The sequence below is a fragment of the Cupressus sempervirens genome, chromosome 10 (genome assembly GCF_028749045.1).
Source record: "Cupressus sempervirens isolate cs-2001-9-10 chromosome 10, ASM2874904v1, whole genome shotgun sequence".
Taxonomy (NCBI): Eukaryota; Viridiplantae; Streptophyta; class Pinopsida; order Cupressales; family Cupressaceae; genus Cupressus; species Cupressus sempervirens.
The window spans coordinates 704,692,230-704,708,125 of NC_143127.1; the positions used below are offsets into that span (position 1 = coordinate 704,692,230).

Genomic DNA, 15,896 nt, shown 5'->3' on the forward strand with positions numbered 1-15,896 from the left:
GTTTTGAAAAAGAAGCGTGGACCGCCATAGAGAGGACATTCAATGCAAAGATGAACTTGAATCTATCACAAGATATTATTAAGAATAAGCTCAAAAAATGGAAATTAGGATACAGAGTAATAAAGGACTTGAGAAATACAATTGGGTTTGCTTAATGAAGCAACTCAAATTGTGGATGTTGAAGATTCTATGTGGGATGACATTTTGAAGGTAGGATGATCTTTGTACTCTTTTGATTGAAGAAATATTGCCTTCTTATTTTAATAATGAAAGACTAACAACCTAATCCATTTATTTATGCTTACATGTAGAGAGAATTCAAAAATGCAAAAATGTATAAGAGGTCACCCTTCCAATATTTCAATGAGTTGGCTGTAATTGTCGGCAATGACATTGCTGAAGGGTACACAGCTGCAACACCCCTTGATGCTGAAGAAGGGCGCCCTATGAACGATGCATTCCACCCGCTTGATGAAGACAATACCGGTTACGATACACCTCTTGACAGCCAATCGGATTTGGCTGAAGAGTTATATCATTCCAATCAGTCTAGTGCAAGTGGTAGAGGAACTCCTCCACCATCATCATCAAGAAGGGGAAAGAGGAAGAAGACAACTCTGGCTGCATCATTGGATGTGATATGCGAAACTATGAAGGAACTCAAAGATGGCCTCGATAAGCCTCAGATTGTAAAAATGGATAAATTTGAAGAGGTTAATGTTTTGAGTGTCACGTATACTGCTCTCAAAGCCATCCTTGAACTAAGTCGAGGTGTTTTCCCGAAAGCACACGACACCTTCATGCTTCAACCCAAAAGAGCCAAAGGGTTCTTGATGATGGATGAGGCGGAGAGAGTGGACTGGATTGCAATGAAATTTGGTGCAATTTAGTTATTTCAGCTAGTTACTGCTACTTTCAGAGTTTCTTGGTTTACTTTGACTGTTACTTTGATCTTATCCATTGACTATTACTTTGAGTGTTACTTCATTTACTTTTTGTTTTTATACATATTTTATCTCATACATTAATTGTTACATAGTTTAGTTGTTCATTTCATTGGCATGGTTGGCATTGATCAATACATAGTTTAGTTGTTCATTTCATTGACATTTGCATGATTGGCATCTGAAGTAATTCTAGTTTATGAGTTGGGTTTGTTTAATGGTATTGCATTGATCTCTCACAACACTAAACTGGAACTTGTTACTAAGCACATATTGACTATTTTGCTAAGTAGACTGACAACAAACTGTTACATAATTTAGTTGTTCATTCCATTGGCATTGGAATGATTAGCATCTAAAGTAATTCAAGTTTATGAGTTAGCTTTGTTTAATGGTATTGCATGGATCTATACATACTTGATTAATCCATAGTTTAGTTATTTATTTCATTGGCATGATTGGCATTGATCAATACATAGTTTAGTTGTTCATTTCATTGGCATTGGCATGATTGGCATATGAAATAATTCCAATTTATGAGTTGGCTATGTTTAATGGTATTGCATTGATCTCTCACAGCACTAAACGGGAACTCCTTACTGAGCACATATTGACTATTTTTCTAAGCAGGCTGGCAACAAATTGTTACATAGTTTAGTTGTTCATTTCATTGGCATTGGCATGATTGGCATTTGAAGTAATTCCATTTTATGAGCTGCCTTGGTATTGCATGGATCCATACATACTTGATCTATACATAGTTTATGACCTTGTAAACTATTCATATAGTTGTACATTTCATTGCATACAGATAATCAGAGCTTTAACTACGATATATACAGGTAATCAGAGGTAATGACATGAAAGCATTGATCTATGCATAGTTTATGACATCATAAACTATTATGTGTAGATGAACTATGTATAGATCAGAGCTAAGATTGGCATGGATCTATACAAAGTTTATGACCTCGTAAACGTTTGGTATAGTTGTTCATTTCATTGTTATTTAGAGCTATAGTTGAACTATACTTAACGTGGAATAAACCAAGGAGTAGCAAATGATGAATGCTCAATTGTAGAACTTGAGAGCATATGCTGATAGAAATGTGTTTTGGTACATGATTGTACAGTTCGTGATTTTGTCCCATGTTATATGTATATTCCTAATTTGCTTGGATATTTTTTTATTTCTTGTCTTTTTTTCCCTATTTGGTTTCCTATGTATGTGCTTCCTGATGGGATGTCAACGGTATTGACAAAGTGTCTTTCTTTTGTGTTTTTCTAATTGATCCTGATTTGTTGATATTGCGAGACTGCAAATGCTGATTAAAAAAATTATATATTAGATGATTGTTTGTTCATGTTTGTAAACGGTCAATATTTTTGATGCTACTCCTTGGTGCATTCCATTAAAAAATAATCAAGTTTTACTTTTTCAAGCATGTTTAGTTTGTATATGTAGGATTGACCATCTAATGATACAAACAGTAATGGGAAGATTGAGTAGCATATGAGAGGGTTGCTCATCGAATGTGGGGCATAAGGGTGTAGAGCGTGGATTTCCCTGTGTTTTTATATTTAACAATGTGTTTTCACACCACCATTCAAATCACGGATATTGTTCTTTCCCATCAGTTCATGGATATTGTTTGTGTAGAGTGTGGATTTCCCTACGTTTTCATATTTAACGGTGTGTTTTCACACCACCACTCAGATCATGGATATTGTTCTTTCCCATCAGTTCATGAATATTGTTTTTCCATCTTCTATCTCATGCTAGATATGTTACTTTGAATTATCTGTACCGATAGCAATGAAATGTACAACTATATCAATTATGTTAGATCAATGAATAGTTTACGTGGTCATAAACTAGAGAATTTATAGGAAAAATGGTTATTGATAATTGAAAAATAGAGAGTTTTTGCCTCTTTTTCTCGTCTATGTAACATAATATTATGATGGCTTTTTAAAAATAAATAAATCTCACTTATCTTTCATTGAATTTATAAAGATTTTTTATTTTATTGTAGGTTACAAAGAAGTGAAGGCAAAAAATATATATATTGTTTTTCTTTTAGCTTATAAGGAATGCACAAAATTCTAAGAAAGCCAAAAACAAAAGCATAAGATCTTGTAACAAAATTACTGAGTGCGGATTTAGATCAACTTATGCAAATGATAACAATATTAACCTGTATGAAAAATCTCTCTACTAACAATTTGCTTATAAAATGAATCTGCTATAGTTTGTTATGGATTCAACCAATTTATGTCATTTTAATCGAGTTCAAAATGATTAAGGTTCAATTTTAATGAATAGAGTCATTTGATGTTTTTTATGATGAAGATTCTAAATTAAAAGGGATGTTTAAAAAATTAAGGCAAATCTTTTGGTTGAAGGGAAATTATGTTTCTGCTGTAGATAATTTTAACACGATTTTTATCTATCTTATTTTATTAACAAATTGGAACTATGTTTTACAAGGTTCTTTGCATTCTTTATTAGATTTTTGACATTTTACTGCATTTATTTAAAATATATTTGTGAGAAGTTATGTGATGTCAATAACAAATTCAATATAATGTTAAATCAATATTCTTCTTTTATGGATACTATGAACTTGTCTATCTCTTATTCTTTACAAATAATTTCAATTTTTTTTTGTCTCATATTTTTAAAAATAAATAAGATTCTTTCAAATTTGTGTATGATTGAACATGTTCAATGTTTATTTGTTTAAAATAATAATAACATTAAGAATAATTATTTAAATAAATTTCTATCAAGTCTTTCTCTATATACAACATGTGAAAACATATTAGCATAACAAATACCTCAAATCACAATACTTATCTGAAGGAAAACTGACATATTTTCAGCCATATACAGTTGTGCAGTTTCGGGAATTCTTGGGTGCATTAAAACATTGAGCAGTTTCGTGCATCGAAGTAGCTACATCAAATGAGTCAAATATCAAATGAATATCTTTCTGCTCGTTCGACATTCGCAGATCGAAAACTGTGGTCCATTTTCGTGCCTGCGCAAAATCGCAAGACTGATTTAAGTGAAAGGACTCCTTGTTGCGATCTGGCGATGTTGTGCAGTTTCGTGCATCAAAGGAGATAAATCGAATGAGTCAAATATCGAATGAATATCTTTATGCTCGTTCAACATTCGCAGGTCCAAAACTGTGGTGCATTTTCGTGCCTGCGTAAGATCGCAGGACTGTTTGAAGTGAAAGGACTCCTTGTTGTGATCTCGCGATGTGGTGCATTTTCGTCCCTGTGCAAGACTACAAGACTATTTGAAGCGAAAGGACTCCTTGTTGCAATCTCGCGATGTTGTGCAGTTTCGTGTGTCGAAAAAGATGCATTGAATGAGTCAAATATCAAACAAATATCTTTCTACTCATTTGACATTTGCTTTAACACCTAGTGATTATCGGCAAGCGGACAATGAAATATAGTCATCTTGGCGATGAGCGATAAAGATATTATATCGCTATATGTCTCAGCGATAGTGTTTTCCGTGATCAAAAAGGGGAGGATTGTGTTGTGGCGATCAGCAATAGAAAATACATGATTGTCATAACTTATGGCGATGGCAGTATGATCTCTCAAAAGGTTGCTATATAATATAGCGATGGGTCTAAAGGATCGTGCATTACGTTTGGAGTAAACATGGCATAGCGATAAGCTATAAAGACACGTATATCGCTATGTGTTATGATGGCAAAGTAGTATAGGTCACTATATATCAAAGTAACAAGAATCGAAATCGGATCGGAATCGGCAAGGCCAAATCGAATCGTGAATCGGCAATGAATCGGCAATGAATCGGCAAATTTGAAAAAACCCTTTAAATTTAAAGATTTTAACAATTTAAAACTTATTTCATGCACCCTTTATTGAATATAACTTAAACACACTATAACATCATCAAATAGAAGTTAAAACTTAACATACATAAACATGGAACATAAAATCCATCACATATGTAACTATGTTATCTAAAATGTAAATTGTAGGCTAGCTGAAGTAAATAGAAATCAAATGATCACAATGATTTAAATCATAGAATGTATGTAAGATGATCCATAAGACATCAAATCATAAATGTATGTAAGAATCTAAGATGAAGATCCATGAAAGTTTGAAACTTTGAAACATATGTCTATCAATGATTCAGTATCAATATCTGTAAACAAAATATAAAAACAAGGCTCCAGCTCAAGCCTCAGACTCATAGTCATCATCATCATCCTCAACATCATCCTGAAGCTCGGCTGCAACCTCAGCCTCAGCCTCTGAGTATCCAGTCTGCCTAGTAGCAAGGCGTCTAATGTAGGTCCTAGAGGACTGCCGAGCCATCTCCCGCATGTATGATGGGCTCATGAACGTCGCTCGGGCTTGTGCCTGTGCGTGCCCGTGTGCGTCTACCAATGCCTGAAGAATGTGCTCTAGCTGCCTCAGCCTCTATATCCACCTGGTCAACCCACACACGGTCTTCCTCAGTGAAGACTGGATCCACAACCTCTGTGAGCCGCTCTGATTCTGGATCAATCTCCTCCAGAATGATCGGAGAGGAGTCAATGCCCAAAATCTGTCTGATCCTAAGACGGAGGTTGTAATGAACAAAGACAATATCATTCAACTTTTGCACTGTCAACCTGTTTCTCCTCTCCGAATGGATGTGCTCGAACATGGACCAACTGCGCTCACATCCAGAAGCACTGCTTGGCTAACTCAGAATATGAATGGCAATTTTTTGAAGTTTTGGGGTTGTGGCCCCAAACATTTGCCACCATCTCTCTGCAATAAGGGGAAAATTGAAAATAGAAACAATTAGTCTCATTTACAAATTACAAGTTAACTCTAAAATTACATAATCAACTTTAAGATTAGAATCTAGATTCATGAACATTGAATATATTATTTAATTTTTACCTGGTTGTAGTGTTGTCTGAGCATTTATGGCCATCCTGCCAGAGAAAAGTGGCCCCTCTTTATTGTTGAACTGGTCTAGCTCAACAATCACAGCAGCGCTATCTTCATCGCTACTCAACCTCTGAATCACTGTGTATAAGCCAGTGAGAACCTCCACATCCGCCTTGAACTCAGGACGGAAACGATATGCCAGATTCAGAAAGTAAGCTGCTACATGGATGGGTCGATGGAGCTGATTCTGCCATCTCCTATCGATGATGTCCCAAATAGGGCCATACCTCTCCTGCACTCCTGCATATTGGGCTCTGATGGCCTCCTTGGCCCTATCCATGCCCTCATAAATGTAGCCCATAGAGGGCTTCTCCCCATCAGCAATTCGTAGCAAAGCTACAAGGGGCTCAGTGACCTACATATAAAGTAAAACAAAAAACTTGAGTCAAAACTTAAATATAAAATAATATAACTTAAAGTAAAAGTAAAATACTAAATGTTAAATTGCAATAAATTTACCTGCAGGATTTCTCTAGCGGGTTTCCAAAAACCATCCTCATCAAATATGCAATCCGCCACATCTATCCCTACAGTGGTCGTAGCATAGGAAGAGGAAATCCACTCCCGCCCAACAAACATGCTCCTCAATTCATCCCTTGATGTCAACAAGGACTGCAAGGTGATGAAATTCGAGGCAAACCTCGTGATACCTGGGCGAGCTAACTCTTTGCCTTCTGTGTACTTCCTCATTGTGCTAAGGACAAATGAATGATTATAAATGAATTTGCATATGTTTTTTGCCCTTTCCACACATGACTTGACAAACTCAAGTTTGCCAATTTCCTCCAACATGAGGTCAATGCAATGTGCCGCACAAGGGGACCAAAATATGGTGGGGTGCCTCTCCATCAAAAGTTTACCTACAACAATTTTAAGTCAATTAGAAATTCAAATTTCAAAATTCAAATAAATTTATTTTCAAAACTTGAAAAGTTAAAAGTTTACCTGTAGCAACATAACTTGCTGCAGTATCCGTCATCACCTGGATCACATTTTGTTCTCCCACCTCTGCTATGACTTCCTCAATAGCCTCACATAAGTATGTGGCATTTTTTACATGTGCGGAAGCATCAATGGATTTGATAAACATGGTATATCCTACAAGTAACAAAACAACGAATTAGAATATTAAAATTAAATGGATCATCAACAAATTAGCATTCAACAAATCAAAATTTACAATTATGTATGTAGGAAAGTAGAATGATCAATTACCTCCACAGGATACAAGAAAATTGAGGAGTGTTCTATTCCTCCTATCTGTCCAACCATCAGTCATGATGGTGCAACCCTTTGCAATCCACTCCTTTCGGTTCTCCTCGAGCTCAGCCCTCATGTCCTCTACCATCTCATCCAAGAGGTATCCGCTCAACTCAGCCTTAGTTGGGGCTTTAAACCCCGGACCACAAATAGCAACCGCGTCTATCATGTTTTGCCAATAAGGAGCCCTGTCACAAATAAAAATTTAGATGTCAAAGACTCAAATTATAAAACGAGTAAATATAATTAAAGTTTCACTTTTACTTTTAATTTTAACTTTAAAGAAAACAACGAAAAAAGAATCAATTACCTGGCTGCAATAAATGGAATGTTGCAAAAGTACCAAAATTTGCATATCTCCTTTCTGGCAGCATCATGAATTTCCTTGTTCAAACCCATGCCCTCAAGCGTGGGTTGGGAACCAAGAGTAGTGCGGGGCACAAAGTAACTATCCATTCTGTTTTTCCGCACTCTGGGCTGCAATAGGTTGGTGTGGGGGCTGCAATAGGTTGGTGTGGGACTCTGTCTCAGTATGTGACCGACTAGCACTAGCACGAGCAGAAGAACTAGAATAAAAAGGAGGCCTAGAAGAACCCTCTCCAACACAACCTACAGATGCAGAAGCTGATGCAGATGCAGATGTGGATGCGGCTGCAGATGCGGATGCGGGAACATGGGAGCCAATACCCCTTAACCCTTCAAGTTGCATTTTCCTATTGGCTTTGTCTTTTTCAATTTTTTCTAATGCCATTAAGCAAGTGCGTTTTGCCTCAGGAGTTTGGTGAGTGCAAATTGTAACATCGTGTCCAGGTATAGCAGCAATGTGGTATTTCAATCTATAAATACCCCCAGAAGTTATTTTTTCTTTACAAAAAATACATTTTGTTTTATATTTGGTTCTTCCAGGAAACTCTTCGTTATATTTCCAACATTCATCTTTTCTACCCATTGCGAATTTGCAAAAAATGAAAGCAAAGGCTGCTGCAATAAAAATTTATATGTAAAATATCAAAGTTTGAAGCTAATAAAAGCTACAAAACAACAAACCCTAGTTTGCAACTTAGTAAAAATAAAGAACATTCAAGATCTAAACTAAAAATCTTGAAAACTATAAAAATTTAACAAAAAATGCATAATACACTAACATGCAAAAAAAAAAAGAGCACTTACCTCTTGCAAATGAGTTGAGGAGTGTTGAGATTGGCTCCCTAATGCTCCCAATGCAATTGATGGCCTCCCCAAATGGATTGCTGATCTCTTTTGTGCTCTTTCTTCTTGCCGGTTAGAAACCTATGGCTTTTCTTTTCTCTTCTTCTCTCTCACTTTTCCTCTCTTCTACTCATGTTTAACAAATAGAAGGCCCTTTAGGGTTATAACAAAGAGAATAGGTCAAAAACAAAGTAAAAAAAACAAGCAATTTTTCTAAATTTTACAACTCTATACTTTATTGGCCGCGGGCGATTCATGCCGATTTTTCAAGGCGATTCATGCGATTTTTTGTATGAATCGCTTGAATCAGCGATTCAGGCGATTCACCTGAAGAAATCGGCAATGGCGATTTCCGACTCCAAAAAAATTGCCATTGCTGAATCGCCGATTCAGGCGATTTTATGGCGATTCTCGTTACTCTGCTATATATTATAGTGATGGGTTAAAAACTTAAAAGGATCATGCATCGTGTTTGGAATAAACATGGCATAGCAATAAGCAATGAAGACACGTATATCGCTGTGTTCTGACGACAAAGCAATATAGGTCGCTATATATAATAGCGATAGGTCAAAAGGATTGCGCGTTGTGTTGGTGTAAAGATGACATAGCGATAAGCGATGAAGAGACGAATATCACTATGTGTTATAATGACAAAGCAATATGGCTATAACAAGGATTGCTATAGATTATAGCGATAAGGCAATTTTGATTGAGAATCTCTTTTACAAGAAAATGGATATGGCGATGAGCATTAGGGTTATCACTAATTCTAGCGATAAAAGTGAAAAATGTAATAGATCGCTATTATGAATAATGAGATAAAGTGATCGATGGTGTGTACATGTTTTTGCCAGGAGTTCCAGTGATCATTTATTTGAATATATTTTTCGTGGAGCGGGTGAGTGATGACCAGAAATTACTATTGACACCGATCTCACGATGTTGTGTAGTTTCGTGTGCCGAAGGAGATACATTGAATGAGTCAAATATCGAATGAATGTCTTTCTGCTCATTTGACATTTGCAGGTCAAAAATTGTGGTGCATTTTCGTGTCTGCGTAGGATTGCAAGACTGTTTGAAGGGAAGGGACTCCTTGTTCGGTCTCGCAATGTTGTACAATTTTGTGCATCAAAGGAGCTACATCAAATGAATCTCTCTGCTCATTAACATTCGCATGTCAAAAATTGTGGTGCATTTTAATTATTAAAAAAAATTAAAATGAGAAAATAATAATAAGATAAAATAATAATAATTGAAATTTTTTAATAATAATATAATTATAAAGGAAGGATTGTTTTTTAAAACTAAATTATGCAATCCATGTGTGATGAATTTCCATCAATCAAATCATATAGGATGAAGTTGGTATCTATTTATAATACTTGTGTTTCATAATAAAATAAGATTAAAAAAATCTACATCAAATTCCAATTCCAATTCAAAAATGAACAACAAACGCAAGAAAAGAATATTCCCAGTCACATTCCATTCCAATTCCAATTTCTAAATTGGCAACCAAACGAAGAATATAAATTTGTATATTCATCTTTCGTGTCAACCAAATGGTCCAACTATCTTCCCAAAATGCAAAACCAGGTTTTCAAAAACCTAGTTATGAGATAATAAGGTTTTGAGCCAAATTCATCTTCCCCAACCAAACGGGACCTAATTTCCTTATAAACATTTGTAGTGGTTGTAGATAATCACTGCTTCATTGTCAGACTCCTATCTATTTATCTTATTTGTCTTGATCCTATTACTCATATGCTTATTATTTTATTTATCTGAAGCCTTGGTATTTATCAATGTTTTCCTCAATTGCCGAAAATGCTAGAAGAGACGAGAAGTTGGAGGACACTCTGGGTTATCCTTTGAACATAAGAATTCATTCAGTCTTCTCTTCCACAGAATGAGTCACCCTTCTATTCACGAACTCCACTTCCTTATTGCAGTGTTCAAGGAAAATGTGTTTCAGATGTTTGGAGGCTTCCAAAGGTATCGTTTGGTGTTAAGTATAGTTGTCGGTAAATTCTATATTGTAGCCGACGACTAGAATTGTATCCAAATGGGCGCATGACAGTTGAGTCACCCCTTCGGGAAAGTATATGTACACCGTTTGGAAGGGAATTTGAAGACATCATCAGAATCGTTAGAATTATTGTAATAAGCATATTGCGTATATGAATAAAGTATTTGTTTTGCGTTATATCTTACTATACTACATGCATTAAGTATCATTTTACCCTCTACGGTAAACATTTGGCGTCTTTGTAAGTCGAACCTAGAACGAAGGAAGTGTGATGAAGATTAATGCTGAATTTGCTTAATAAGGATAGGAATAAGAGAAAAGATAAGGATGAAATACATACGACGCATGAAGTTTTAATTTTAGCACAACAGGCGAAGCGCAAATAGAAGCTTCAGCAGATTGCCGACAAACACCGAGGGGGTGAAGGGGCACAAACGAAGGGAGTGCATTCACCTAGCAGGTCGAGGAATGTTGAGGAATTGCTGGAAAAGACTTGACATCGATTGAATTTGGTGGAAGAAACAAGGGAGGAGTTCCTTAACCTGTATACGCTGAGGGTAGAACATCTGAACGGAAGGGAAGCAACTCGCACGGCTCGAAGTGCCAAGGGAGCATGGGTGTAGAGTGAACTCTTCATTCCTAATACACCCGACGAATGGATATAGGGAGAAAATCAAACCATTTCGCTTGAGGAAGATCTGTTCTCACCAAGTAGCACGGTTGTTGGAAGTAGGATGGTTGTCCAAAGCAGCACGGTTGTATAGAACAGCACAGTTGTGTAGAACAACACGAGTGCTCAGAACAACACAAGTGTGCAAAACAACGTGGGTGTGTAGAACAATACGGGTGCTCAAAATAGTGCGGGTACACAATAGGTACCTCAGAATCAGGTACCTCAAAATCAGAAGAAAGTAACAATGGCAAGACCAAAAGAGAAATTGCCAAAGTTTAATGGAGATAGGACGACAGATCCAATCAAACACTGCAAGACGTGTAAAACAATATGGACAGAAAACGGTATAACAGATGAAGATGATTGGGTCTGGCAATTTCCAGCAATCCTATGGGGCGTAGCAATTGATTGGGTTGCAAGTGCCGACCATCATAAATTGACTACATGGGCAGATGTCAGAAAAGAGTTCATAGCAGAGTTCCAACTAATATGGAACAATAATGAAATTGTAGCAGAGATATACAACACTAAGCAAGGAAAGAATGAAACAATCTATGCCTATGCAAGACAACTAAAGGAGCTAATTGGGAAAGATGGAGAGTCAACCAATTGACTGATTGAAGAAAAGATGGTTTGTTGAAGGGCTACGGCCGGCTTTGAAAAAGAAGATGAAGATTGTACCACCACCATCGTACACCAATGCGTATAATCACGCAATGGGCCTGGAAAGCGAACAGAAAACAAGCAAGAAGAAGCATAAATCGTCAGATTCAGACGATTCATCGTCTGAAAGTAGCAGTAGTGGTGAAGAATCAAGCAAGAAAGTTCAAGCGTTACAGAAAGATATGCTATGAATGATGAAAGAATTTAAAATTTTGAAAAAGAATCCGAACTCAGTGAAGGGAGAATTGTGGTGCACGGACTGTAAAGAGGATGGCCACACAAAGGGTTCATGTCCGAAGAAACAATTCTATGATATCTACCAATGGTGGGACATTCCATAAAGGAGTGCTCGTTTAATATGAAGTCAAAAGGACACCAGCAAGTGTTGCTGACGCAGGAAGTGTCCACCGAAAATAACATGAACAACAATGCAACCTCAGGAGGTTATCACAACAATAACTGGCGCGGAAGGGGTGGAAATAATAATAACAATAATAATAATGGAGGCCAGAGTCAGATTCGATATGACGCGAGTGGATGACCAATGATACAATGTCGTGCATGCAACCTCTAGGGCCACTTCACCAGAGATTGTACCACGAAGGAGACACCGCAACTATTATGTAGATGGTGTGGTCCGGGAGACCACGAAGATTCAAAATGCCCCAAGCAAGGGGTGAATTTTTTAAGCATTGAAGCATGTGATGAGAAGGTACTAGCCATTACACGTGAGCAAGCTAAGAAGGCAAAGTACCCTAATGCAGAGGAAGAAAAGAAACGAACAAAGTTGGAGAAACAAATGGAAACAGGAAATTTGCAAGCAAAAGACTATCAATACCTCGAAGAGGAACCTGGCTGAACAAAACATGATAAGGCAAGTAATGCAAACAGAAGTTCCGATAAAATTAAATGACCTTACAATGCCCCAGTTACGGACAGCCATTTTGAATATGACACCAATTCCGAAAGTGATGGAGGAAACAGGAAGGGACGGTAGTGAAACGATGACAACAGACCTGATGCTACTAGCACTCACGATGGGAAGGAATCCGGCAGGAGTCGAGATGGGTATTCTGGGAACTGTACTTACAAACACAATAGTGAACGGAGGATCAGGGGTGAATGTGTTACCAGAAGATATATGGAAAAAGTTAGGACAACCCGCGCTGTGGCCACCTACATTCCAATTACTCACGGCGGATCAACGCGGAATCAAACTGTTGGGAACCTTGATGGCACAACCGATAACTATTGGAACACAACCATTTTTATTAGATTTTGTAGTCATTCCATTGAAAAGAAAAGGGTATGATGCTATCCTTGGACGGGATTGGTTGGTACAAGCAAAAGTGAAACATAACTCGAAATGAAATACCCTATCCATGCAATGCGGAGGCCGAAGATTCGTAATTGACCTGCACACAAATGGTAGGTGAGGAGCTGGTGTCATCAAATTCCGAAGGTGAAGGTGACGATGAAGGAAAGAAGAGAATGGAACTGGACGAAGGAGGAGTATTGAGATTAGGAGGGTCAAATGATGACGACCTAGACAAGGTGAACGGCCTATTCCACTAGTAGATGGAGGATTACGAGCTCTTTCCAAACTATAATATGTTAAGGGTCGATGAAAGTGAGAAAGGAGAGGAAAAGGAATGTTTGAAGGAATACAGAGAAGCAGAAGAAGGAAAGGCAGTTACAGCTGAAGCTGAAGGGAAGAACATATAGTACAAACCCAGAAAAAGGAAAGATTCCACCGTACGGTACACGGTGAACGGACCGCGCAAAAAGAAAAGGTTACAATGCACCACAAATTTAGTAGAAAGGTATCAGCAGCAAGGAAAACACATCATATGGTTTGCACAGGAAACAAAGAGGAAGGGCTTAATAAAAACTTCAGCAATACAGAGTGAAGGTTCTAAAATCAAGAATATAATTATTGATGGCAAGGAGTGGCAGTTGACAAAATTTATGGTACCAAGTTCGAGGATTGTGATAAAAAAAAAATTGGAGATATGGAAAGTCTAAGGGAGGGATGGTATAATTTAAATAAACTTGATGAGTGACGATTGCAGGCACAATGGGCCACGAAGGTTATACAGAACAAGCATAAGGCATGGCACGACAAGCACTTGAAGTTGAACAGATTTCAATTGGGACAACTAGTGCTAAAGTATAATGGGCACAACGAGATCAGGCCAGGCAAATTTAAAATAAAGCGGGTTGGGTCATATAAAATCTGTGAAGTGGGCGATAACAAAGCAATCAAACTATGGATGCTAGACGGAAAGGAAATGGCCGACGTAGTGAATGGATCGAAGTTGAAAATCTATTGCGAAAGAAATAATGCGCCCCAGCGGACGAACAACTGAGAATAAATAATGAATATTAATGTATATATGTAAATTAAGTGTAAAATGAAATCTTTCTATTTTAAGTTGATAGACGTAATAAGGAAAAATAAAAAATAAACAGGAGAACAGTAGTAAAAAGAATTATCCCAAAACCGTATGACCATTGGAAAAGGAGGAGACTATAATAGATATCACAGAGAAGGATAACATTCATTTAAACAGTAAACAAAGAGTATTACGAATAGTAGCAAACGTCTGGAAGACACTATACATTCTTGTTTCTATTATTTGGGAAGAAGACACCATACGAACCGCACAGACATAGAAGGCAAGCACCGTACGGCCTGAACGAAAGTCATTTAGAGGGAGTCAGTGAGTATGGACATAAATAAACAAAGACAAAGGAGTTGTGAAACCACTGTACGGTCGTACGGACAGAGAGAGAGGCACCGTTTGGCGGTGATAGAAGGGAAACAATTAGAATACCGTATGGCGAAGGAGAGGGTACCGTATGGCCAGTAGAGGCAAAATGTGCGGATACAAAGATATGGGAACTCAACAAATGTTGCAATAAACCATACGGCAAGCAAGAAGGCAGAGATCGTATGGACACAAATGCACTGTCTATGAAAGAGAAAGCACCGTACGACCTTCTGTACAGCATAAAGGATAAAACATAGGGCCGTACGAACATACAAGAGCATTATTGGGAGGAAGAAAGTATCGTACGACGTACGGAGGAGCAATTAAAACAACAGAAAGACGTTGAAGCGGCCATTTGAAGATATTTTGTACAATCGTACGGCTCAAGGAAAGAAACATCAAGCACCATACATTATCAATATACATGAAAGTGAAAAGTGTCAACGGTGTACATTCAAGAAAGAGAAGTCCAGAAGAGCAAAGTTGGACCGTACACCCAGGAGTTGAAAGAAGTGGTTGTACGGCCCTTGCAAGATCAGTGGGAGAACGAAGGAAGCATTGTCATACGATCAGTCAAAGGGTTGCAAAAGACAAAACAACCATTATTAAAACAGGGGTAGAGGTGATTGATAGAATGGGACATGAAGTGTAAAAAAAAAAAATTTTAAATGACGACAAATCATAACAGTTGAGAATGAAAAATATATGGTACTGAACGGAAAGACATAAATAGGTAACGAAGAAAACATAAGCAGTTGGCAGAAAAAGTATGGGATCGGAAGAATATCACAAAAATGGTGTGTTCCATGGACTTTTCTGTGAGTTTGAGGGTGCCCCCTAGACCCCCAGTCAGTTCAGTTATCAGTCGTGGGAAGTATGACCAGTTGATGAGACTTGGAGCTGCTCCAGACATGAAGTGCCTGTGTGCCAAAGGTGGAGAGAGCACTGGAGCAAGCCTTATGAGAGGGGTGATACGCTTTGAAGCACTTGGAGTAGGTGTTGGACGTGAGGCTGTCTTGGTGGATGCATAGAGAGCTCGAAGGAGCTGATCATCCAGTTGGAGGCAATAGAGCGACACTTGGCTCAGCGTACCCAAGAGTTGGAAGCAAAGAATGTGGCACGGGTGGCTATCAAGGTCAAATTGGCTAAGGTGACAGTATTGTGTTAGCGGAGGTTACAAATGCAACGCAAGCACGAAAGGAATGTGGATGTGATGTGACAGAAACAAATCTATCTTGTTATAGTTAGTCAGTTAATGTATTCCATTTTGTTAATCTATCTCGGATATTTTGTAATTATCATCCAGAGACGACTTTTCTTTTTGGGGGGGATGATGT

General features: G+C 37.7%; 2 protein-coding genes across 3 annotated transcripts in view; both read right to left on the reverse strand.

Annotated features, from left to right (window-relative positions):
* Window positions 1-15,896, reverse strand: part of LOC149535768 (putative lysophospholipase BODYGUARD 1) — an 86,456-nt gene that overhangs the window by 25,683 nt on the left and 44,877 nt on the right. The window lies entirely within an intron of this gene.
* LOC149535769 (uncharacterized) lies at window positions 4,990-7,680 on the reverse strand. Its single transcript, XM_089807577.1, has 6 exons — window positions 7,519-7,680; window positions 7,164-7,396; window positions 6,894-7,046; window positions 6,408-6,808; window positions 5,898-6,303; window positions 4,990-5,762 (listed from the first exon to the last, which is right to left on the reverse strand). Exons 1-6 carry the CDS (start codon window positions 7,662-7,664, stop codon window positions 5,692-5,694), a joined length of 1,410 nt encoding a protein of 469 aa, XP_089663703.1. The 5' UTR covers window positions 7,665-7,680; the 3' UTR covers window positions 4,990-5,691.

Bases quoted from the DNA above. Each gene is read 5' to 3' on its own strand.
- LOC149535769 (XM_089807577.1), bottom strand. From the start codon at position 7,664: ATGGATAGTTACTTTGTGCCCCGCACTACTCTTGGTTCCCAACCCACG. The intron at 7,047-7,163 runs GTAATTGATCAT...TGTTACTTGTAG, and splicing joins TTTTCTTGTATCCTGTGGAG to GATATACCATGTTTATCAAA. The intron at 6,809-6,893 runs GTAAACTTTTAA...AAATTGTTGTAG, and splicing joins AGCAAGTTATGTTGCTACAG to GTAAACTTTTGATGGAGAGG.